The 26,564-nt window shown below is 41.7% G+C and overlaps 1 protein-coding gene across 3 annotated transcripts in view; it reads left to right on the top strand.

The window, feature by feature from the left end:
• CFDP1 (craniofacial development protein 1) overlaps positions 1 to 23,660 on the top strand; it is a 216,563-nt gene extending 192,903 nt beyond the window's left edge. For all 3 annotated transcript variants that reach the window (XM_077133064.1, XM_077133062.1, XM_077133063.1), the window contains one exon: positions 22,715 to 23,660. In XM_077133064.1, coding sequence (XP_076989179.1) covers positions 22,715 to 22,805 — 91 coding nt within the window. In that variant the 3' untranslated portion in view covers positions 22,806 to 23,660. The remainder of the gene's footprint in view (positions 1 to 22,714) is intronic.
• The last annotated feature ends 2,904 nt before the right edge of the window (positions 23,661 to 26,564 follow it).

Below are 26,564 nucleotides of genomic sequence, written 5' to 3'. Positions count from 1 at the left end.
TGGGTAAGACATGAGATTTTGTTGGTTTGTCCAGAGTGATGCCCCAATGAATCCCAGAGTGATTTGATCAGTGAGCGGAAAACTATTTGCAAAGTCCCCTTTGGGGAATGGTGAGAACGGGGGAAAATTCAACTTCTCCAAGTTGAATTCTTGATATTCTCACAAGTAGTGTGGACAAACAAAGCTATAGGCTGAGCCCCCCGTCTTGGGGTTTGTTCATATGAAACTTAACCCCACAAAGGATAGGTCAAGCCTACTTAAAATTAGGCCTAAGAGTCACCCCCAAGAGAACCTCTTTTGTTGCTCAGATGTGGCCTCTCTCTCCAGCCCACACAACAAGCAAACTCACCACCCTTCCCCTGTCTACGTGGGACATGACTCCCAGGGGTGTGGACCTTCCTGGTAACGTGGGACAGAAATCCGAGAATGAACTCAGACTCGACATCAAGAGATTGAGAAAAACCCTAGAATGAGCTGAGACCCAGCATCACGGGATTGAGAAAACCTTCTCGACCAAAAGGGGGAAGAGTGAAAAGAGACAAAGTGTGAATGGCTGAGAGATTCCAACCAGAGTGGAGAGGTTATCCTGGAGGTTATTCGTATGCATTAAGATATCACCTTGTTATCTAAGAGGAAATAGAGAGGCTGGAGGGAACTGCCTGAAAATGTAGAGCTGTGTTCCAGTAGCCATGTTTCTTGATGATGATTGTATAATGGTGTAGCTTTCACAGTGTCACTGTGTGATTGTGAAAACCTTGTGTCTTTCCTTTTATCTACCTTGTCAACAGATGAGTAGAACATATGGAATAAAAATAAATAATAGGGGGAACAAATGTTAAATTTAGTTTGAAATGCTAGTGATTAGTGAAAGGGAGGAGTAAGGGGTATGGTGTGTATGGGTTTTTTTTTCTGTTTTCGTTTTTTCTGTCATCTTTTTGTTTCTTTTTCTGAATTGATGCAAATGTTCTAAGAAATGATCAGGATGATGAATCTGCAGCTATGTGATGATATTGTGAATTACTGATTATATATGTAGAATGGAATGATCACATATTGAGAATGTTTGTGTTTCTTTCTGTAATTTTTTTTAATTAATAAAAAAATTTTTTAAAAAACAATGGAAACCAACAATGTCAGATATCAAGAGGCAGAAGATAAGATTAGTGAGCTGGAGGTCAGGACATCTGAAATCTAACAAGCAAAAGAAAATATAGGGAAAAGAATGGAAAAATATGAGCAGGGACTCAGGGAATTGGATGACAACATGAACCACACAAATATACGTGTTATGGGTGTCCCAGAGGAGAAGCGAAGGGAAAAGGAGGAGAAAAACTAATGGAGGAAATTATCACTGAAAATTTTCCAACTCTTATGAAAGGCTTAAAATTCCAAATCCAAGAAGTACAGCGCAACCCAAAGAGAATAGATCCAAATAGACTATTGGATCTCCGAGACACTTACTAATCAGAATGTCAGGGGTCAAAGAGAAAGAGAGAATCCTGAAAACAGCAGGAGAAAAGCAATCCATCACATAAAAGGGATGCCCAATAAGCCTATGCATAGATTTCTCAGCAGAAACCATGGATGCGAGAAGACAGTGGGATGATATATTTAAATTATTAAAAGAGAAAAACTGCCAACCAAGAATTCTATGTCCAGCAAAACTGTCCTTCAAAAATGAGGGGGAAATTAAAACACTCAGACAAAAACTCACTAAGACAATTTGTGGCCAAAGAGTCTGGCTCTGCAAGAAATACTAAAGGGAGCACTAGAGACAGATACCAAAAGACAGAAGAGAGAGGTGTGGAGAAGAGTGTAGAAATTAGGACTATCAGAGTGGTTGTTAAACTGGATTAGGTGAAAAGGTGTCTCCACCCATTTGGGCGGCTCTTGATTAGTTTGCTGAAACCCTATCAAAGAGGGAACATTTTGGAGAAAGCTGGAGATTCTGAGAGAGCAGACGACATCACCACGAGAAAGAGAGAGTCCATCAGCCAGCAACCTTTAGAGATGAAGGAGGAAAATGCCTCTGGGGGAGCTTCATGAAACAGGAAGCCAGGAGAGGAAGCTAGCAAATGATGCCATGTTCGCCACATGCCCTTTCAGCTGAAAGAGAAACCCTGAACTTCATCGGCCTTCTTGAATCAAGGTATCTTTCCCTGGATGCCTTAGATTGGACATTTCTATAGACTTCTTTTAATTGTGACATTCTCTCAGCCTTAGAACTGTAAACTAGCAGCTTATTAAATTCCCAATTTTAAAAGCCATTCCATTTCTGGTATATTGCTTTCTGGCAGCTAGCAAACTAGAATAGTCCCCTTGGGGGTCTAGGGAGAAAGGAAATATTCAACTTCCTATTTGGAGAATTCTTGATATTCTCGTAAGCAGTGGGGACAACCAAGTGAATAGGTGAGCCCTCAATCTTGGGGTTCACTCCATGAAACTTGATTCCTGCAAATGATAGGCTAGGCCTACTTACAACTCTGCCTAAGAGTCATCCCCAGAATACCTCTTTTATTGCTCAGATGTGGCCTCTCTCTCTGAGCTATCTCAGCAGGTGAACTCACTACCCTCCTCCCTCCTACGTGGGACAGGACTCCCAGGGATGATCTGGGACCCAGCATCATGAAATTGAGAAAGACTTTTTGACCAAAAGGGGGAAGAGAGAAATGAGACAAAACAAAGTTTCAATGGCTGAGAGATTTTAAACAGAGTTGAGAGGTTATCCTGGAGGTTATTCTTACACATTATATAGATATCTGTGTTTAGTTTGTGCTGTATTGGAGTGACAGGAGGAAAGTACCTGAAACTGTTGAGCTGTGTTCTGGTAGCCTTGATTCTTGAAGACTATTGTATAAAGGTAAAACTTTTGCATTGTGACTGTGTGATTGTAAAAATCTTGTGTTTTATGCTCCTTTTATCCAAGGTATTGACAGGTGTGTAAAAAATGCATAAAAATAAATAATAGGGGGTTACAGGGTAAAATTAATTGGGTAGGTGGAACTACTAATGGTCGATGAGAAGGAGGGGTGAAGAGTATGGAATGTTTGAGTTTTTTCTTTTTTCTTTGTATTTCTTTTTCTGAAGTGTTGTGAATGTTCTAAAAAATGATCATGGTAATGAATACAGAATGGTGATGATATTGTGAGCCATTGATTGTATACCATGTATGGACTGCATGTTGGTGAAGATTTATCAATAAAAAAATTAATAAAAATATAAAAACTTTTTCAGCAGTATAATTAATAAATAATTATGATATATTCATAAAATGGAATATTGTTGGCAATGAGAATAAACATGGATACATTTCAATAACGAGATAATCCACAGAAATACATGCTATATATGATTCCATTTATATGAAGATCAAAAGCAGACAAAACAAGAGGCCCCACCCCAATCAACGTGGCAGAATGAATGACTTCAGGACTCTGTCTCCCTACAGAGGTTTTGAACAACCAGCAAGAACTGGCAGAAACATCATACTAAAAGCTGTAGAAAAATAGTTAAAGAATTGCAGTATCAGTGCAAACGACAGGCTCTTGTGGTGCTCTGGCTGTCTCCTCCCTCATCTCCTCATCAACTGGGCTTGGAGCCAGCTGCCCTCCCACAGAGAGTAGAGTAACCTTTGTGGACATAATGAGAGCGTATATGTCTCGCCTGTTCTCTCCAGTGGTGGCTTGAGAAATGAATCAGGACACTCGTGGCATTTTCACCATCCTACACCCTGCACATAGAAGGTGACTCAGTGAGCAGTCCTACAGTATGCTGTGGAAGAGCAGTCAGGTGGCTGCCTGGGGCAAGAGATTGCAAGCTATGGGCCATATAGTGCAGCATCCGGGCTTGAGAGGAAAATATTTCTTAGGGAAGAGAGGGCATTTGTATCTGTGAAAACAGAGAATTCCTAGGGCCACACCTGCATGTCTAAAACAAAATGCATGTGCAGGGGAGATTCCTATACTTTGCCCTAGAGCTTTTCTTTAAACTCACTGGCCTAGAGCTTTAGAGTGCATAAGCCCTGTAGGAGGGTTTTCACAAGTTAATCTGCAAAGACTGGGAAGCTGTTTTCTTTTTTTTTTTTTAATTAGCCTCTGGCCTTCAAAGAAATCTCTGTCATAATACTAGCTGGATATAAGGTTAAGGAACAGATGCCTCAGAGTCTAAATCTAGCAGTAAAACATTAAAATATCAAAATATCCATGTTTCAACAAAAGGTTACAAAACATTCAAAGAAACAAGAACTAATGGCCCAGTAAAAGAAGATACTTCCCTCTAGCCATTCAAATGCACCATAAACTAAAAAGGGATATGTATATATATATAATGCCCAGAGAAAAAAGGTGAAAGTATTAGAAATCAATTTTTGAGGAGAATCAGACCTGGGACATAACAGACAAAGATTTTTAACAAAACGGTCCTAAATATGTTCAAAGAGCTAAAGGGAAGCAAAGACAAGGAACTAAAGGAAATCAGGGAAATCAATAAACAATACAAAATGAATACTAATAGAGAGATGGAAATTTTGAAAAGGAACCAAATAGAGCTGATGAAGACTACAGTAACAGAAGTTTAGAATTCCCTAGAGGGGTTCAAAGGCAGGTTTTTATATATTGTTTTTTCATTGAGATAACTTCACACCCCATGCTGTCCATCCAAAGTATATAGTCATTGGCTCCCCGTATTATCATGTAACTGTTGAGTTTATCATCACGATCATTTTTAGAAAGCTTGCATCACTCCAGAAAAAGAAATAAAAAGAAAAAAAGCAAATATCCCATACACCTTATCCCTTCCCTCTCATTGACCACTAGTATTGCAATCTACCCTTCCTATTATTTTTTTTATCTATTTTCCATATTTTTTTACCCATCTGTCCATACCCTGGATAAAGGGTGTGTCAGACACAAAGTTTTCACAATTACACAGGTCACATTGTTAAAGCTATATAGTTATGTAGTTGTCTTCAAGAATCAAGGCTACTTCTTGAAAACAACTGTATAAAGATATAATTTATGTTGTGACTGTGGGATTGTGAAAACCTTGTGTGCTGGTTTGAAAGGATGTATGTCCCTTAGAAAAGCCATGTTTTAATCTAAATCCCATTTCATAAAGGCAGAATAATCCCTATTCAATACTGTATGTTTGTAACTGTAATCGGATCATCTCCCTGGAGATGTGATTTAATCAAGTATGGTTGTTAAGCTGGATTAGGTGACGACATGTCTTCACCCATTTGGATGGGTCTTGGTAAGTTTCTGGAGTCCTATAAAAGGAAACATTTTTGAGAATAAAAGAGATTCAGAGAGAGCAGACAGAACGACATAGCCATGAGAAGCAGAGAGCCCATCAGCCAGTGACCTTTGGAAATGAAGAAGGAAAACACCTCCCGGGGAGCTTCATGAAACAGGAAGCCGGGAGAGAAAGCTAGCAGATGATGCTGTGTTCGCCATGTGTCCTTCCAGCTGAGAGAGAAACCCTGACTGTGTTTGCCATGTGCCTTCTCACTTGAGAGAGAAACCCTAAATTTCATTGGTTGGCCTTCTTGAACCAAGGTATCTTTCCCTGGATGCCTTAAATTGGACATTTCTGTACTTGTTTTAGTTGGAATATTTTCTTGGCCTTAGAACTGTAAATTAGCAACTTATTAAATTCCCCTTTTCGAAAGCCATTCTGTTTCTCGTATATTGCATTCTGGCCTCTAGCAAGCTAGAACACCTTGTGTCTGGTGCTCCCTTTATCCAGAGTGTGGACGAATGAGTAAAAAAAATGTATGTATAAAAAATAAATAAATAATAGGGGAAACAATGGGTAAAATAAATTGACTAGATGGAACTACTAGTGGCCAATGAGAGGGAGGGAAAAGTGGTATGGTAGTATGAGTTGTTTTTTCCTATTTCTTTTTCTGGAGTGTTGCAGATGTACTAAAAAAAATGATCATGGTGATGAATACACAATTATATGATGATGTTGTGAACCATTGATTGTATACCGTGATGGAATGTGTGTGAAGATTTATCCATAAAAACTTTCAAAAAGAAAAGAATCAAGGCTACTGGAATACAGTTCAGCAGTTTCATGTACTTCCTGTAGCTACTCCAATACACCATAAACTATAAAGGAGTATTTATATAATGTGAAGAATAACCTCCAGGATAACCTCTCAACTCTAAAACTTTATTTTGTCTCATTTCTTTCTTCCCCCTTTTGGTCAGGTAGTCTTTCTCAGTCCCATGATACCAGGTCCTGGCTCAACACCAGAGTCCTGTCCCACATTACCAGGGAGATTTACACCCCTGAGAGTCACGTCCCATGTAGAATTGGAAGGGCAGTGAGTTTACCTGCCAGGTTGACTTAGAGAGAGAGGCTACATCTGAGCCACGATATCACTGTTACCACAGAGGGTCTCTGGGGGTAGCTCTTAGGCATAATTATAATTATAAGGAGGCTTAGCTTCTCCTATGCAGGGATAATTTTCATAGGAGCGACCCCCAAGATCAAGGGCTCAGCCTATTGAATTGGTTGTCGCCACTGCTTGTGAGAATATCAGGAATTCCCCAGATGGGGATGTTTAATTTCCTCCTTTCTCCCCAGTCCTCACATTAACTGCAGATTGAAACTGGCAAAAGAAAGAATCAGTGAACTTGAAGATAAGACCAATGAATTCATCCAGTCTCGGGAGCAGAAGAAAGAAAGAATGAAGAAGAGTGAACAAAAGGCTGAGCCATATACACTCTCTGGGAGTCCCAGAAGGAGGAGCAAAAGAGAAAAGAGCAGAGAGAATATTCAAAGAAATAATACCTGGAAACTTCCCAATTTTAATAAAAAACAGGCAAAACAAATGTGCCCATTAGGTCAGTTTGTTAAAGAATGTGTATAGTATAATTCTATTCGTGCCAATTTCAGTAATAGGAAAGCTAAATTCTAGTGTGGAAAGAGCAAATGCTTGAAAGGAAAGCAAGGAAATGAGGACTCAGAGGTTCTGGGCAAGATTACCCCTAGCTAGGGTGGAGGCTTTGCCTGGAGAGTGTTCTTCTTGACGTGACCACTGCTTCCTGAGCGCCTGCCATATAATGATTCATTTTTCTTGCCCATTTTATACACTTTCTTGTATATATTATATTTTACTTTAAAAGAAGCAGGAAAGAAAGGACATGAAAAGAAATGGAATCCACATCTTGATTGTACCACCTACTTCTGGGCACTAGCCCCAGTTTCTTTATTTGTAAAGTAAAAATTATTTAAATATACCTCTCGGGGTTCTTGTAAGAATAAAGTAGGAGAAATGGCTGGCACATTTCTAAGTAACAGTCACTTCCCTTTCCCCAAGACCTCTGCTCACACTTCTTTTCCCCACCTGCCATTACTGACCACACTGAATCCAAGGTTTTATGGGAAAACTGAGTGCTTTATTCCTTAGAAAAGTCCTTCTTGACTTATTCCTGCCAACCGTTCAGGATATTTTTCCACAATGGTGATAAGTACAGTTTGGGAGTTTCCCAGTCTCCCTGGCTGGTCTCTTCTTTCTCATCTTTTGAACCTGGATGTCCTCTACACAGATCAGACTTAACATCTGAAATCAAATACTTGCTTTCTCTCAATTAATGAGCTCTTTCCTCAAACATCTCAGAAAATGGCACCATCCGTCCTCCCCATTGTTAAAGAGAACCCTGGGAGTCAGTCCTGATATCCTTTCTTCCTGTTCACATCCAGCAAGTCCAGTGGGTGGTTCTTCACAACATATTTCTGTCAATCCAAATTTGTCATGCCTCACTTTCACCAACCAGGACAAGCCACCATCATCTTTTGCATAGACAGCTGCAGAAGTCTCATCATTTTGCTCCTTACTTTAATCCATTCTCTCCATGGCAGTCAAATGATTTTTTTTAATTATTTTTTAATTGTGAGTACATATATATATATATATATGTATATGTATGTATGTATAAAATTTTCCATTTTAAAACATTTTTAAATATTTTTATTGTGAAATCCAACATATATAAAAAGGCAACAAATTGTTCAAAGTACATTGTAACGAATAGTTATACAAGAAATTTCAAAGTTTGGTATGGATTATACTTCCACAATTTCAGATTTTTCCTTCTAGCTGCTCCAAGACACGGGAGACTAAAATAAATATCAGTATAATGATTCAGCAGTTATACTCATTTGTTAAATCCTATATTCTCTGTTATAACTCCTCCTTCTCTTTTTGATCCTTCTCCCAGTCGTTAGGGATATGTGGGATATACCTGTTCTAATTTTTATTATGTTGAAAAAGGGTGTTGACAATATGGGATAAGGAGATAGAACTGATTCATGTTCTTAGAAAGACTGGCACCTCTGAGTTTCAGAATTTAGCTGGCCTAGGAAACATCTGAAGGTTTTAGTTCTCTGAAAATAAGTTTAGAATATAAAACATTTTTTAGACTCTCAGATAAAGCCCTGGGTATTCTTTAGGGGTATCAAGAATGGTTTTGATTAAAGTTTGGCAAAGTATGGTAATTAGCAGTATCTATCTAGCTGAAGCTTGCATAAGAAATAGCCTCCAGAATAGCCTCTATTTGAATTTTCTTAGCCACTGATACCTTATTTTGTTACATTTCTTTTCCTCTTTTTGATTAGGAAGCTATTGTCAATCCCACAATGCCAGGGGCAGACTTTTCCCTAGGAGTCATGTTCCATGTTGCCAGGGAGACTTTTACTCCTGGATGTCATGTCCCACATAGGGAAGAAGGTAATGATTTTCCTTGCAGAGTTGAACTTAGAGAGAGAGAACACACCTGAGCAACAAAGAGGTCCTCTGGCATAACTATAGGTAGGCTTAGCTTCTCCACTACAGAAATAAACTTCATAAGAGCAGGTCTCAAGATCAAGGGCTTGGCCTCCTGACTTGTGAGAGCCTAATGTTTGAGACAGTATCAGGAGTTTTCCCAGTGGTAAAGCTTAATTGTTCCATGTTTTTTTCTCCAGTCCCTCAAGGGACTTTGCCAGTACTTTCTCATTATCTGCCCAACATACTTTGTATGTCTCTGGGTATTACATTAAGCTATATAGAACTACAAGCCCTCCTTCCCATTCTGGACTCCATGTGTGGGGTTGTTTAAATGAACTATCTATAGACAGGTTGAGTTAGATAATGTGTTACAGAAAATTTAAATTTTGGACAAAATAAACCTCTCTTCCTTTGGTCTCATACAGTAGGTGAAGTTCTAAAATACAAATGATGTCATCCTTACTCCTGTATTCTGATTTACATTAGTTCCAACAGATGGATTTCATTCTTATCTATAATTGAAGCCTGATCTCTTTGTCACTTTAACTTTTTTTTTTGGGGGGGGAGGTTGGTGGAGGGCCATAGTCTGGGAATTGGTTTAACAGTTTTTGTATATAGTATTGTGCCGGTTTGAAAGGATGTATGTACCCTAGAAAAGCCATGTTTAATCTTAACCCCTTTTGTGACCCCTTTTGTAAAGGCAGCCATTTCTTCTAATACCTATTCAGTACTGTATGTTGGAAACTTTAATTAGATTATCTCCATGGAGATGAGACACACTCAAGAGTGGATGTTAAACTGGATTAGGTGGGGCCGTGTCTCCACCCATTCCAAGTGGGTCTCGATTATTTTACTGGAATCCTATAAAAGAGGAAACATTTTGGAGAAAGCGGGAGATTCAAAGAATCTCAAAGAATCATCATTCAAAGAATAATGGAGCCAGAAGAAAGCCACAACAGAATGCCACAGAACCACAAAACAGATAGTCCAGTGACTTTTGAAAATGAAGAAGGAAAATCCCTCCTGGAGAGCTGGCGAGGAAGCCAGTAGATGATGCCATGTTTGCCTTGTGCCCTTCCAGCCAAGATAGAGAAACTCTAACCATGTTCACCATGTGCTTTTCCACTTGAGAGAGAGACCCTGAACTTCATCAGTCTTCTTGAATCAAGATAAACTTTCCCTGGATGCCTTAGATTGGACATTTCTATAGACTTACTTAATTGGGACATTTTCCCAGCCTTAGAACTGTAAACTAGAAACTTAGTAAATTCCCCTTTTTAAAAGTCATTCTGTTTCTGGTATATTGCATTCCGGTTGCTAGCAAACTAGAACAAGTATCAATGCTGACTATTAGAGCCGCAGAACTCCAGCTCTGAGTCTTAGTGTCACAGAGGCAGCCTAAGTTCCAGGGAGATAGCACATCGTATTTTTTTTTTTTTATTTTTATATTAATTTATTCCTATTTATAGCTTAAGGGTGTAATTTTACATATGCATCTTATACGGTGAACTCAAGTCTATTTTTTTTTTTTTTTTTTTTTTATTAACGGAAAAAAAAAAAAAAGAAATTAACACAACATTTAGAAATCATACCATTCTACATATGCACTCAGTAATTCTTAACATCATCACATAGATGCATGATCATTGTTTCTTAGTACATTTGCATCGGTTTAGAGGAACTAGCAACACAACAGAAAAAGATATAAAATGTTAATATAAAGAAAAGAAATAAAAGTAGTAGTAATAGTAAAAAACAACAACAACAAACAAACCAACAAGCAAACAAAAACAAAAAAAAACCCTATAGCTCAGATGCAGCTTCATTCAGTATTTTAACATGATTACTTTACAATTAGGTATTATTGTGCTGTCCATTTTTGAGTTTTTGTATCTAGTCCTGTTGCACAGTCTGTATCCCTTCAGCTTCAATTACCCATTGTCTTACCCTGTTTCTAACTCCTGCTGAACTCTGTTACCAATGACATATTTCAAGTTTATTCTCGAATGTCCGTTCACATCAGTGGGACCATACAGTATTTGTCCTTTAGTTTTTGGCTAGATTCACTCAGCATAATATTCTCTAGGTCCATCCATGTTATTACATGGTTCATAAGTTTATCTTGTCTTAAAGCTGCATAATATTCCATCGTATGTATATACCACAGTTTGTTTAGCCACTCTTCTGTTGATGGAGATTTTGGCTGTTTCCATCTCTTTGCAATTGTAAATAATGCTGCTATAAACATTGGTGTGCAAATGTCCGTTTGTGTCTTTGCCCTTAAGTCCTTTGAGTAGATACCTAGCAATGGTATTGCTGGGTCGTATGGCAATTCTATATTCAGCTTTTTGAGGAACCGCCAAACTGCCTTCCACAGTGGTTGCACCCTTTGACATTCCCACCAACAGTGGATAAGTGTGCCTCTTTCTCCACATCCTCTCCAGCACTTGTCATTTTCTGTTTTGTTGATAATGGCCATTCTGGTGGGTGTGAGATGATATCTCATTGTGGTTTTGATTTGCATTTCTCTAATGGCCAGGGACATTGAGCATCTCTTCATGTGCCTCTTGGCCATCCGTATTTCTTCTTCTGGTAGGTGTCTGTTTAAGTCTTTTTCCCATTTTGTAATTGGGTTGGCTGTCTTTTTGTTGTTGAGTTGAATAATCTCTTTATAAATTCTGGATACTAGACCTTTATCTGATATGTCGTTTCCAAATATTGTCTCCCATTGTGTAGGCTGTCTTTCTACTTTCTTGATGAAGTTCTCTGATGCACAAAAGTGTTTAATTTTGAGGAGCTCCCATTTATTTATTTCCTTCTTCAGTGCTCTTGCTTTAGGTTTAAGGTCCATAAAACCACCTCCAGTTGTAAGATCCATAAGATATCTCCCAACATTTTCCTCTATCTGTTTTATGGTCTTAGACCTAATGTTTAGATCTTTGATCCATTTTGAGTTAACTTTTGTATAGGGTGTGAGAGATGGGTCTTTTTTCATTCTTTTGCATATGGATATCCAGTTCTCTAGGCACCATTTATTGAAGAGACTGCTCTGTCCCAGGTGAGTTGGCTTGACTGCCTTATCAAAGATCAAATGTCCATAGATGAGAGGGTCTATATCTGAGCACTCTATTCGATTCCATTGGTCGATGTATCTATCTTTATGCCAATACCATGCTGTTTTGACCACTGTGGCTTCATAGTATGCCTTAAAGTCAGGCAGCGCGAGACCTCCAGCTTCGTTTTTTTTCCTCAAGATGTTTTTAGCAATTCGGGGCACCCTGCCCTTCCAGATAAATTTGCTTATTGGTTTTTCTATTTCTGAAAAATAAGTTGTTGGGATTTTGATTGGTATTGCATTGAATCTGTAAATCAATTTAGGTAGGATTGACATCTTAACTATATTTAGTCTTCCAATCCATGAACACGGTATGCCCTTCCATCTATTTAGGTCTTCTGTGATTTCTTTTAACAGTTTTTTGTAGTTTTCTTTATATAGGTTTTTTGTCTCTTTGGTTAAATTTATTCCTAGGTATTTTATTCTTTTAGTTGCGATTGTAAATGGGATTCGTTTCTTGATTTCCGCCTCAGCTTGTTCATTACTAGTGTATAGAAAAGCTACAGATTTTTGAATGTTGATCTTGTAGCCTGCTACTTTGCTGTACTCATTTATTAGCTCTAGTAATTTTGTTGTGGATTTTTCTGGGTTTTCTACATATATTATCATATCGTCTGCAAACAGTGATAGTTTTACTTCTTCCTTTCCAATTTTGATGCCTTGTATTTCTTTTTCTTGCCTAATTGCTCTGGCTAGAACTTCCAACACAATGTTGAATAATAGTGGTGATAGTGGACATCCTTGTCTTGTTCCTGATCTTAGGGGGAAAGTTTTCAATTTTTCCCCATTGAGGATGATATTAGCTGTGGGTTTTTCATATATTCCCTCTATCATTTTAAGGAAGTTCCCTTGTATCCCTATCTTTTGAAGTGTTTTCAGCAGGAAAGGATGTTGAATCTTGTCAAATGCCTTCTCTGCATCAATTGAGATGATCATGTGATTTTTCTGCTTTGATTTGTTGATATGGTGTATTACATTAATTGATTTTCTTATGTTGAACCATCCTTGCATACCTGGGATGAATCCTACTTGGTCATGATGTATAATTCTTTTAATGTGTTTTTGGATACGATTTGCTAGAATTTTATTGAGGATTTTTGCATCTGTATTCATTAGAGAGATTGGTCTGTAGTTTTCTTTTTTTGTATTATCTTTGCCTGGTTTTGGTATGAGGGTGATGTTGGCTTCATAGAATGAATTAGGTAGTTTTCCCTCCACTTCGATTATGTTGAAGAGTTTGAGGAGAGTAGGTACTAATTCTTTCTGGAATGTTTGATAGAATTCACATGTGAAGCCGTCTGGTCCTGGACTTTTCTTTTTAGGGAGCTTTTGAATAACTAATTCAATCTCTTTACTTGTGATTGGTTTGTTGAGGTCGTCTATTTCTTCTTGAGTCAAAGTTGGTTGTTCATGTCTTTCCAGGAACCTGTCCATTTCTTCTAAATTGTTGTATTTATTAGCGTAAAGTTGTTCATAGTATCCTGTTATTACCTCCTTTATTTCTGTGAGGTCAGTAGTTATGTCTCCTCTTTCATTTCTAATCTTATTTATTTGCATCCTCTCTCTTCTTCTTTTTGTCAATCTTGCTAAGGGCCCATCAATCTTGTTGATTTTCTCATAGAACCAACTTCTGGTCTTATTGATTTTCTCTATTGTTTTCATGTTTTCAATTTCATTTATTTCTGCTCTAATCTTTGTTATTTCTTTCCTTTTGCTTGCTTTGGGATTAGTTTGCTGTTCTTTCTCCAGTTCTTCCAAGTGGACAGTTAATTCCTGCATTTTTGCCTTTTCTTCTTTTCTGATAAAGGCATTTAGGGCAATAAATTTCCCTCTTAGCACTGCCTTTGCTGCGTCCCATAAGTTTTGATATGTTGTGTCTTCATTTTCATTTGCCTCTAGGTATTTACTAATTTCTCTTGCAATTTCTTCTTTGACCCACTTGTTGTTTAAGAGTGTGTTGTTGAGCCTCCATGTATTTATGAATTTTCTGGCCCTCCGCCTATTATTGATTTCCAACTTCATTGCTTTATGATCCGAGAAAGTGTTGTGTATGATTTCAATATTTTTAAATTTTTTAAATTTGTTAAGACTTGCTTTGTGACCCAGCATATGGTCTATCTTTGAGAATGATCCATGAGCACTTGAAAAAAAGGTGTATCCTGCTGTTGTGGGATGTAATGTCCTATAAATGTCTGTTAAGTCAAGTTCATTTATAGTAATATTCAGGTTCTCTATTTCTTTATTGATCCTCTGTGTAGATGTTCTGTCCATTGATGAGAGTGGTGAATTGAAGTCTCCAACTATTATGGTATATGTGTCTATTTCCCTCTTCAGTGTTTGCAGTGTATTCCTCACGTATTTTGGGGCATTCTGGTTCGGTGCGTAAATATTTATGATTGTTATGTCTTCTTGTTTAATTGTTCCTTTTAATAGTATATAGTGTCCTTCTTTGTCTCTTTTAACTGTTTTACATTTGAAGTCTAATTTGTTGAATATTAGTATAGCCACTCCTGCTCTTTTCTGGTTGTTGTTTGCATGAAATATCTTTTCCCAACCTTTCACTTTCAACCTATATTTATCTTTGGGTCTAAGATGTGTTTCCTGTAGACAGCATATAGAAGGATCCTGTTTTTTAATCCATTCTGCCAGTCTATGTCTTTTAATTGGGGAATTCAGTCCATTGACATTTAGAGTTATTACTGTTTGGATAATATTTTCCTCTACCATTTTGCCTTTTGTATTATATATATCATATCTGACTTTCCTTCTTTCTACACTTTTCTCCATGTCTCTCTCTTCTGTCTTTTTGTATCTGACTCTAGTGCTTCCTTTAGTATTTCTTGCAGAGCTGGTCTCTTGGTCACAAATTCTTTCAGTGACTTTTTGTCTGAGAATGTTTTAATTTCTCCCTCATTTTTGAAGGACAATTTTGCTGGGTATAGGAGTCTTGGCTGGCAGTTTTTCTCTTTTAGTAACTTAAATATATCATCCCACTGTCTTCTAGCTTCCATGGTTTCTGCTGAGAAATCTACACATAGTCTTATTGGGTTTCCCTTGTATGTGACGGATTGTTTTTCTCTCGCTGCCTTCAAGATCCTCTCTTTCTCTTTGACCTCTGACATTCTAACTAGTAAGTGTCTTGGGGAACGCCTATTTGTGTCTAATCTCTTTGGGGTGCGCTGCACTTCTTGGATCTGTAATTTTAGGTCTTTCATAAGAGTTGGGAAATTTTCAGTGATAATTTCTTCCATTAGTTTTTCTCCTCCTTTTCCCTTCTCTTCTCCTTCTGGGATACCCACTACACGTATATTTGTACGGTTCACATTGTCCTTGAGTTCCCTGATACCTTGTTCAAATTTTTCCATTCTTTTCCGGATAGTTTCTGTTTCTTTTTGGAATTCAGATGTTTCATCCTCCAAATCACTAATTCTATCTTCTGTTTCTTTAAATCTGTCATTGTAGGTATCCATTGTTTTTTCCATCTTTTCTACTTTATCTTTCACTTCCATAAGTTCTGTGATTTGTTTTTTCAGTTTTTCTATTTCTTCTTTATGTTCAGCCCATGTCTTCTTCATGTCCTCCCTCAATTTATCGATTTCGTTTTTGAGGAGGTTTTCCATTTCTGTTCGTATATTCAGCATTAGTTGTTTCAGCTCCTGTATCTCATTTGAACTATTGGTTTCTTCGTTTGACTGGGCCATGTGTTCAATTTTCTGAGCGTGATCCGTTATCTTCTGCTGGCGTCTGGGCATTTAGTCAGATTTCCCCGGGTGTTCGATCCCACAGGTTGAAAGATTTTTCTGTGCAATCTCTGGGTTCTGTTCTTCCTATCCTGCCCAGTAGGTGGCGCTCGTGGCACACGCCTGTCTGTGGGTTCCACCAGCGAAAGTTGCTGTGGGTCCCTCAACTCTGGAAACCTCTCGCCGTAGGGGAGGTTCGGTAATCGAAGCGTCTTGGAAGAATGCCAGCCGGCCCGGGGTTCCAAACGCGGGGAGGGTCGCCGGCCGTCGCAGCACAGGAGAGCATCTGGCCAAATTAGCCAGTCGGCCCGGGGCACCAAGCGTGGCGGGAGGGCGCCAGCTGTCACAGCCCGGGAGAGTATACTGTTCCCAGCCGACGGGGGAGTCACGTGTTTGGAAGGGATCCCCCGGTCACTGTTCTCCGCAGTCTGGGGATTTCCGGCCCAACTATCTCAGTTGTTCCGGGGGGCCTCGTGTGGTGGGGGCACCAGCCGCTGCGGCCTATGGGGACCGCCTGTCCAATTCTACCAGCTGGCCCAGGAAGGTGGAAGGGAGGGACTCCGGTCGCTTGCCGACCCACCCAGGAAAGCCCGTGCCCCTTGGTGATCTCACCGAAGCTGGTTCTCCCAGATAGTCAGCCGTTCCAGGATGGGGTACGCTGTCCCTTTGATCTCCCTCGTGGTTCCGGGAGCTGCTCTGTATTATCTCCACTCCCCCAGTAGCTGTTCTGGAGGAGGAAAGGTGAGGGCGGCAAGGCTGTCGAGGCTGGTGGCGGAGGAGCACAGTGAAGGCAGGGGAAGAAGGCACCGTGGTGGTTGGAGAGCAGCCGGAGCAGGCGGAGAAAGAGAGGGGAGGAGGAGGGCGGGCGGCTCGGCTCGGCTCGGCGGGCCGGCGGAGAAAGAGAGGGGAGGAGGAGGGCGGGCGGCTCGGCTCGGCTCGGCGGGCCGGCGGAGAAAGAGAGGGGAGGAGGAGGGCGGGCGGCTCGGCTCGGCTCGGCGGGCCGGCGGAGAAAGAGAGGGGAGGAGGAGGGCGGGCGGCTCGGCTCGGCTCGGCGGGCCGGCGGAGAAAGAGAGGGGAGGAGGAGGGCGGGCGGCTCAGCTCGGCTCGGTGGGCCGGCGGAGAAAGAGAGGGGAGGAGGAGGGCGGGCGGCTCGGCTCGGCTCGGCTCGGCGGGCCGGCGGAGAAAGAGAGGGGAGGAGGAGGGCGGGCGGCTCGGCTCGGCTCGGCGGGCCGGCGGAGAAAGAGAGGGGAGGAGGAGGGCGGGCGGCTCGGCTCGGCTCGGCGGGCCGGCGGAGAAAGAGAGGGGAGGAGGAGGGCGGGCGGCTCGGCTCGGCTCGGCTCGGCGGGCCGACGGAGAAAGAGAGGGGAGGAGGAGGGCGGGCGGCTCGGCTCGGCTCGGCTCGGCGGGCCGGCGGAGAAAGAGAGGGGAGGAGGAGGGCGGGCGGCTCGGCTCGGCTCGGCGGGCCGGCGGAGAAAAAGAGCACATCGTATTTTAAAAATATAAACCATTTCTCATTTCTCCCTTGCTAAAAATCCTCTATTAGCACTTAAACCTAAATCTCCTTAACCTATCCTACCAGGCCCTCTGAGCTGTCCCTTTCCTATCTGGTCCCCTTCTCCCTCTGCTTACTGCAGCCTACAACCCCACTGCCCCTTTCACTGTGCTGCAGACGTTCCTAGACTGCTCTCCACTTAGCTTCGGCAGGAGCCTGCCAGTTGCTCACAGTGCAGCTCCTCCAGAGGCTTCCAGGACTCACCACTCTTTTGTCAGTCAGGGCTCACCTAGGATGTCACCTCCTGAGCTGATAGCCCTCTCGTGGAGCTCATGCCCAGGAACTTTCCATCCCCTCACCCCATTTAGTTTCCACCCAAGTATTATCAGCTGTCGGGCATGGTGGTGTGTTTGCACAGGCTGAGCCCCAAAGGCAGTAGGTCTTGCTGACTACTCTGCCGCCAGCTCTTCCAGCACTATTCACCCCAGAGCAGGCACTCAGTAAACAAGCCCTTGCACTGTCTACATGCCTGTCCCGTCAGCCACCAGAGAGTGGCTTTCATTTAGGCCTAGTAGGATTAGAATTAACTGTGCAGAGAGAATTAAAGGAGAAAGCAGAGTTATAATACTAAAGTTAGGAATTAACAAATGAGTATGACTGCTGAATCATTATATTGATATTTCTTTTAGTCTCCACTGTCTTGGAACAGCTAGAAGGAAAAACCTTACATTGTGGGTCAGTAACCCATACCAAACTCTGAAATCTGTTCTATAACTACTTATTAAAACGTACTTTGAAATGTATTGTTTTCTTGTATATATATTTCACAATAAAAAGCATAAAAAAAAAAGAAGAATTAACTGCCCAGAAAAGAAGGACCTAACACATCAGGATGATGTCTCTCTCTGCATATCATTTTCAGTAAGCAGTATTGTGTTAAATGGCTGTTCCAAAGACAGTTTTCTGCACAGCAAACAATTACTTTTTTTTCCTCTGAGCCCCAGACTCCCAGAGCCCAGTGCAGCAGTTCAGGTCCAGTGTCAGCAGTTCTGAACCCTGGGCGCTTAGCACTGTTTCCTTCTAATCTGATTACACAGGTTTCTCAGCTTTGTTCAGTAGGAGCAGATGTATCCCTTTGCAGCAGTGCAAATGCAGAGGCTGCAGACTTGGGGAAGGAATCAATGCATAGAAAATAAGAAAAGTGCAGGCTGCAAACTTGAATGGCTTGGACTGTCACTGACCAATCATATTGAAGGTCAGGGTGTTGGATGATTGGTGTTTTTGTGACTTGAAAGACATGAAGGAGGGAACAGAGAAAATAATTTTCTATCTCTGAACAATTGATCTCCCAAGCGTTACTGTTTCAAAACCAGCATGACTTTGAGGTGAAATGGGAAGAGGGCAGTGGAGAAGAAAATTAAAATCACTGCCCTTTCATCCTGATCCTCAAGATGTCCGCAAGTTAGATTTTATTCCAGAAGGAGGGTGGCAGGCAGGCCTGTGTAGTATTGGGCATATTGTTTCTTTCAGTTGCATTTCTCAGGGCAAAAAAATGTACTTACTCCATCGAGTCCAGCCTCCGAGTGCTTCCATTGCTCGTTGCTTTGCCAGTGTTGGGAATTGTAGTTTAACCACTTTCTCTCATTCATGCCACACTGAATCCTTGCTTGGATAACTGAATGTTGGCTCTCCTTGAAGCAGAAAGTCCTGACACAGCCTGTCAGGTGTGTCCTGCTTCAGATTTCCCTGTCACTCTGTGCTTTTTCTTTTCCTGACCAGGGTACAGTAGCCCCTTCAGCATTCAGCCACAGGATGGCCATGTGACAGCACTCTCAGAGGTCAGCCACCCAGTGGGCCTCCCACTGTAAAACCTCTGCCTTCTTGGTAAAGCATATGTTGGTCCTTTCATTTGCAGCACGGGTTCCTGGGCAGTAGGTACGGACATATTTCCTTGTAGCATTTTCTTTCCCTTTCTTGTCCTCTTCTTACTTCTTCCCTCTTTCCCTCCCTCCCCATTGGCCTAGATCTCAGGAAAATTGGTGGCAGAACAGTAATTTAGGTTGGAAGATCAAAAAAGGTGTCAGAGCTGATTGTGTCTAACCTGGTTTTAAAAGAAAAAGCTAGAAAATCCCTTGGGTTCCTGATGCTATTAGCATAGCTTATTAACCTCAGCCTAGAAGAGCTGCTGCTGCATAAATGGGCCCCAAAAGGCAATAAGTGTGGGAAGGGGTGATACGCTCACTCCCAGGCTCCTCTTCAGGGTCAGGCTGTGTCCCCAGGAGTAGCGGCCCAGAACAGAAAAGCACCAAGACTGAGAACGAGCAGGAGCCTCGAGTCCCATTGCACTAGTCAGCTGACGATTCTGCACTGGCCTCTTACCCCAGAAAGTGGCTAAAAACATCCTGAAGCTTATTTTAAATAGGCTGTACATTTAGACCACCTTCTGAAGAAGAGGGCTTCCTCTTTCCAGAGATTTTGTCTCTGTTTAGTTGTCCCTACTTCTGAGGCTTGTTAGTGAGAAGTGGAAGCATGCCATGACAACTCTCAGAGCAATTGTTGGTTCTATTGTTTGCATAGTACTTCTCACAGAGTTTGGTTTTCTTGTCAGATGAATATTGTAATTTTTATTCCCATTTTACAGAGAAGAAAATAAGGCCCAGAAAATTCAGTATCTCACTCTGAGTCACACAAATGATAAATTTCAGAACTGGGGTTGGAGCCCAGATCTTCCCCCACCACTCATGTCCTGAGCACCTTTTCTCTCCCTCGGAGGTGGGGGGTTCATTCCAAGTGAAGTTCTGTTCATGGTCTGCTCTGAACAGTAGGCCAGAGCCATCACAGGGACCCTCTTAGCAGCTGCACATGGCTGTGAGAGGGCGGATAAAGTTGCTAGGCCTGCTTGGGTGGCCTTTGCTTGGCTTGCCCTGGAGGATTGAATGCCTCCTGTATATGCCCCTTCCTTGCTGTCTGAGGCCCTCCCCAACTTGAAGTTTGCCTGCACTTGTCTCCCTGCCTAGGCTTCACTTTTGAGTCTCAAGGTGAGCTGGATTTTGCACAGCCTCCTGGAAAGTACAAGGCCATTATTCCTCATTTAAGCATCACTTTTTCTCCTTTAAGGTAAAACAGGAAGAAAGACCACAAGTGTATGAGGCTACATACTTTCTTCTCCTTTAGGAGTCATGGATAATGGCTCTCTCAAAACGTGCCGTCCATTCCTCTTATCCCTGGATAATGCCTCTCTCAAAATATGCTGTCCATTCCCCTTACCCCCAGCTCTCTGTGCACCTCCCACCTCATCCCTGTGCAGGTGCCACTGATTGGGCAATTGTCTCCTTAGGGAAGACCATCGAGGCTATCGTCACCCAGGTGCTGGTAAACAGTACAGAGACCAAATAAACGTCTGGGGAGCCCTCCTTATCCAGCACCAGCTTCCCTCAGCCTTACCTGTGGGGACAGTGAGCTTTGACAGTCTCAAGAGAAAAAGAGGTCTGTAGGCAAGTTTAGACCATGGTGCCTTTCAGGGACAAAAATTACTTGCCAGTGGGTCCTGTGGAGAAGAGCAACAGGCTCGCATCCTAAAGACTAACTACACATGAACACTGAACTAAACGATCCCAAACCAGCAGATGTGGGAGAGTTTCTGCTGCACACCATAGCAGAGAGAATTCCACAGCTCTCCCTTGATGAGGAAGGTGGCAGCCTCCCCTCTCCACCTGAGTAGGGCCACCAGGTAAAATGCAAACTTGACTCCAGATAAACAGTGAATAACATTTTATTTTAAGTATGGAACATTGCCTGGGATGTACTCATAGTAAAAATTTATTTATCTGAAATTCATATTGAACTGGATATCCTTGGGTTTTATTTACTAAATCTGATAGTCCTAACCCTAAGGGCTGTATTAAATTCAAGAGCAGGCTGTGCTGTTGTGTCCCCAACCTGTCTGGCCTCTTGTTGACCGTTTTGATACTGCAGCTTAATGCCTGATCCAGTTACTAGTCCCCAGCAACACGCATCACAAGTGCTGGCTGCTTCCCTTGAATCATGGTCTATCCTCAGGATCCTGGTTGCAGCCAGCTTCCTGGAAAGCTAGTGATGACATTAGCTCCCACTTCCTGAGCAGTTACTCTGAACCAAGCAGTATAGATGTGCTTTTTCATTGAATCTTCACAACAGCTCCTCAGAGATTATTTTCCCTTTTTTTTTTTCTTAAGTAGGAAACTGAGAATTGGCCAGGTTGTATTTTTGCTTGCCCAGTCACACAGCCAGCCAGTGGCAGAATCAGGATTTTGAGCTCAGGGCTCTGTGGCCTCAGAGCCTGTATGTTTCTTGCCACCCATCTGTAATAAGGCGTAGGGTTAGCAGCAATAGGTGTGGCTGGCAAGCAGATAGGACGGCCTGAACTTCACAGGATGCTTTTGAGAGGGAAAACTGCTGTTGAGAGGCCCTGAACTCAGCAGAGGAGCATTAAGTTCCTGAACCTGAAAATGTACTCACCATAATTGTAAATGACCTTGTAATGACAAATGCACATTTTCTACAGCGTAACAAAAGAAAAATTAGTGCAGAGATTCAATTGTATCTCCCATTTTCAATGGCAATTTCACTCTCTCACTAGATTAATTAGCATCAGAGATCTCCTCCCCCCAGACAAATTACGGCACACTTATGACTAGGAGGTACATTGAAATGCAGCTGCATCTCATTAAGCATCCAGGCTTGCTCTTGGCCAGTGCACCAGCCTCAGCGCTGTGCTTGCCTCCCGGTCTTCTGTGGAAGGACTGAAGGTAGTCCCCATGAGGGAGCAGAGCACTGGCCTTCTCAAGGCACTCTGTATGAGGACTAGGGGTGGCAGGTTCACCTGATCTCATTCATTAAGAGGAATTTAGGGAGCAACCTGGCCCCAAATTGGGTGGAGGATACCAAGGAAAGGAGAGAAGGGGGAGGTGAAAGGTAGAGCTGAAGGCACCCAAAAACCTATAATGTGTGCACCTTGATGTTTATGAACCTCACCAGGTAAGGGTGTTTTTACTACCCTGTTTCTTCAATTTTTTCACATTTTGATGTGTATGTGCTGAATACATAGTTTTCTCTCCCCCACCAACTCAACACAACTCTGAACCATTAGGTGCCTCATCATCAGTGGCCAGGAAACATTATATGGTCATTTTACTGTTGAGGAAAGTGAGGCTCAGAGATGTTCTGTCCTTGACCAAGGTTGCCCAGCTAGTGAGCTCAGATCTGAACCCTGGCTTAACTAAGCCCATGTTCTTTCTTCTTTCCTTTATGTCTTGTTACAAAATTGTACCATTTTCCTGCCGCACAATTTATAATGTCCTTTCGTTTGATAAATTGTTGCCTTCTTTTCATTTTTTTCTTAGTCATATCTGAACTAGAAATACCCTTGAATAGACTAAATGAGAGTCACAGGTGGCCGTCCTGGCCCTAATTGTGGTCATCCATTGTAACCCAGTGACCCCCCTTGACCAGCTGGGCCAATTCATACTGGGGTGGGGACGGGTATGATGCAGGGAGGCAGCTTCTCTTGCTAGGTTCTGCTGACAATCGTTTTTTTCATCTTCTTCTAGGTACATTGAACGAAAAGCTTTCCTTGACCGGGTGGATCACAGGCAGTTTGAAATTGAACGAGATCTCAGACTGAGCAAAATGAAGCCTTGATGTTGTGGAGGGAAATCAATAGCAGCTTAATCCTGTTTACAATGTGAGCTTCTTATACATCTGTGAAATGTTTCTGATTTTTATCATCAGCTGTTTTCCTGTAAGGTCTTTTTTCCTACATTGACGTTCTCTCTGTGTATCTTGATTGCACATGGTTTCATTCATTTTGCTTTTAAAAGTTTGTCCTTAAAAATAAAAAATAAAAGTTGGTCCTATGAGAGGCTGGTGAAGATGATGACACCTCTCACCTTCCCCTTATTCTACTACCAAGTTCAACCCAGGCCAAGCCAACACATTCCAGGCCTGTCCAGGCTGGTGGAGGTCTGGCCAGCCATGCAGAAGAGAGCTGACCAATCTGGGTGTGAATTTCCTGGGCCACTGGGTCCATAAAGCTATCCCCTCTGAAGTCAGCCTTTCCCCTGAGACCAGGGAAGGAGGCCATCCTGCTGGGAGAATGCCAGGTCCCTGGCAGTTTTGTATTCAGTTTGCGCTTACTTCTCCCCTGACCTCTCTCCCTCTCCAGAATGGGATTCCCATTAATGTAATATAAAGCAGAAAATAAGGATATACTTTTGCCAAATTAGAGGCGATTTTTCCTTCAGCCTTTTATCTCTTCCCAAAGTTAAAGTCAAACTCAGCTATACTCCCACTTCAATAACTGTTTTGGTTTGTCAAAGATTCTAAAGGGCTGTTTTCTTTTTTATACTCCCGTAAGAAAACTTAAATTCCAAACCTCCTGCTTAGAGGCCGAAATTCTCTGGGGAGCAGCAAGGAGGGGAGTAACAACCAAATCTACAGTGAAGAGTACGGTAGTGGTAAAGGCCACTCATATTAATAAAGTATTAAACCCCAGGACTTGCTTTATGTGTGTTTCTTGAGCAACATGAACAAATGTCAAAAAAGGTAGGATTTAGAAGACCAGGACCCAGTTCCTATTTCAACATCAACCAGCTGTGTGACCTTGACCAAGGTTCAACTTTCTGAGCCTCCATTTTCTGGTCTGTAAATGATGTTAGTAACACAAGTAACCCTAAGAGTTGAAATGAACTAATGACAGACCTAAGGGTTACAACCGCTAACCCCTGGAATGTCTCCCATCCAGTCCACCAGTACGTGGTACCCAAGACCTGATTGCTAGTCCTAAATGGTTATGGGGTTATAGATGTCACTACTCAGAAGGGTAGTTTATACATTGTCTGTTCACATCCACTCTGCTAAAGGATTCTAGAAGTGGTAAGAGCAGACTTCAGGCCAGGGTCAGGGTGGGCAGCCTGTGAGCCCTCAATTATGGTCCTGTCCTGGGACGTAAGAAAATAACAGAGGAACATCCTTTAATCTAAGACCAGCCTGCGTTTAAAAAAATATTTTTTAATTCAGATATCTTCACAATATATGTATGTAATAAGTATACAAGTCATCAAAGTGTACAATCAGTGGCTTACAATATGATCACATAGTTGTATATTCATCATCTTCATCATTTTTAGAGCATTTGCATCACTCCAGAAAAAGAAGTAAAAAGAAAAAACCCATACATCCCATGCTCCCTACCCCTCATTGACCACAAGTATTGCACTCTACAAATTTTCTTTTACCCTTTCCCCTCCCCCCATTATTTATTTGTTTGTTTGTTTTTCTCCTTATTTTTTACTCATCTGTCCATTATAAGATAGCTCAGGCTGCTGGAGAGCTTTTTCTATCTGAATTGCTGCCACTCTGACCCTCAGCTTGGGCAGCATTTGACAGTAAGAAGGGTGCTCCCACAGGGCCTAAGAGAAGCATAAAGGGATGTTCGCCATCAACCCCTTAGAAGCTGGGAGTAGTCATGAAGGTAGGCATAAGCTCTACCTTATGCTCCTGTCCTGAGACTGAGGAGTGGGGAGTAGGAAGAGCTAAGGGGGAGAAAAAGGCGGTGGGGGGAGCGTCAGCCACAAGGTTTTCACAATCACGTGGTCACACTGTAAAAGCTATATAGTTATACGGTCGTCTTCAAGAATCAAGGCTACTGGAATACAGTTAAACAGTTTCAGATGTTTCCTTCTAGCTATTCTAATACACCAAAAACTAAAAAGGGGTATCTATATAATGTATAAGAATAACCTCTTGACTCTGTTTGAAATCTCTCAGCCACTGAAACTTTATTTTGTCTAATTTCTTTCCCCTTCTGGTCAGGAAGGCTTTCTCAATCCCTTGATGCTGAGTCCCACCAGCCTTCATTTTAATTAGGAGCAGGAGGCACCAGCTGAAATTCGAGCTGAAAATCCTACCTGCATGGTATTCTCTGGTGTGCCCTCCATTATTTCACTACCATTTAGCTGAGTTTTTCCCCTGACTTTTCTCTGGATTTTTGAGTCTCTGGCATTCCATTTCACACGTTTCTTCATCTCAGCAACAATTTGTAAGTTTGAAAAACTTTAAATTCCTCTCGTTTGAAAAAACATCTAGAATCCTACAGAATGAATAGTGCTATGTAAGTTAGGGTTTTTCTTTTTAACAAATGTTCACCACCTTTGAAAACCTAAGATATTACAATAAAATTGCAAGATTAAAAGGAGTAGATTGAAGATATCCTTGGCGTTGCCTTCCTCTGTGTGTTCCTGAAAATGGCATACTCAAATTATGTTCGCAGCAAAAACAATGTTTTTGAGGAGGAATTAGAGAAGGAACATGTGATAATCAGTTTAGTTCCAATAAAAAATGGACCTCAAGAGGAGCATCAGATGGAACTAAGTACTTCTGCTACAGAAGCTAAAACCAAAGAAGTCTAGGAAAAGGAATAAAATTTCCTCTTCCTCGGATGGAAGAGCAATTCAAAGCTTGCTCAAAACCTAGGTACTGGTGCTTCCCTTGCCAACCATTTTGCCTCCAATTGATAAGGTGCATCGGTACACTTTGCAGAAGTGGTGCCAACATTTTGACTACCGATGGCCTAAAAATAGAGGTTTATCCGAGACTCCAGCAACATGCTTACCCTGGGCAAAAACAGTATATTCCTGACACGCCGTGGAAGGCCAAGTTGCAATCATGTTCAAAGAATTGCATGACAATGACCAAGATAGCAAAGGGTCAGAAAAGTTGTAAGAGAAGGGAGAGAGAAGAAATGACTAAAAGAATTGAAATAATAACTTCAGCTCAGGAAGTAATATTGGCATCATGGGCAAAAATTAATGCAAGAACAGTTCAGCCTTAGACTGTGAATTCATGTCCCGTGCCTACTTCTGTTAAGACCTTTTTGCTGCAAGCCTCTAATGTCAGATGGTATGTGCTCCATGGCAGAGTTCTCCCTGCAGACATGAAGTGTTGAGTTCGCCTTACAGTTCATGCAGGGAACGCCTGGGTACCTGACACTCCCAAGAGGATGATCTCTTTCTGTTACCAGCCTGCACTTATGCATCCGCAGAGTAGAAGACAATATATTGTCTCCTGAAGGTGTGAAGAAGAATAAGAAGTTAATGAAAAGGTTCATTCTAATGGGGAAGGAGAAGTGATCTCCTTTGAACACACCACCATCTCTTTTTTTGGTTGGGCAATGTTTTACGAAATAAATGACTGAGAGTCCATGGCTAAATTGATGTGCATTCTGATGATTGCTGTGCTGTGTCCTAACCATCCTCAATGCTACCTGCTTTCTTGAATAAAAATGTGGATTTCTGGATCTGGACTTTGGGTTTGCCAAAGAAGTGACTGCTACTGTTGCTTTTTATGAATTGGGTTTACGAAGAGATTTTCCCAGCCATTCAGTTCCTCTATGTATTAGTT

Source organism: Tamandua tetradactyla, chromosome 16 (assembly GCF_023851605.1).
Source record: "Tamandua tetradactyla isolate mTamTet1 chromosome 16, mTamTet1.pri, whole genome shotgun sequence".
NCBI classification, from domain to species: Eukaryota; Metazoa; Chordata; class Mammalia; order Pilosa; family Myrmecophagidae; genus Tamandua; species Tamandua tetradactyla.
This window is presented reverse-complemented; position numbering and strand designations above follow the sequence as displayed.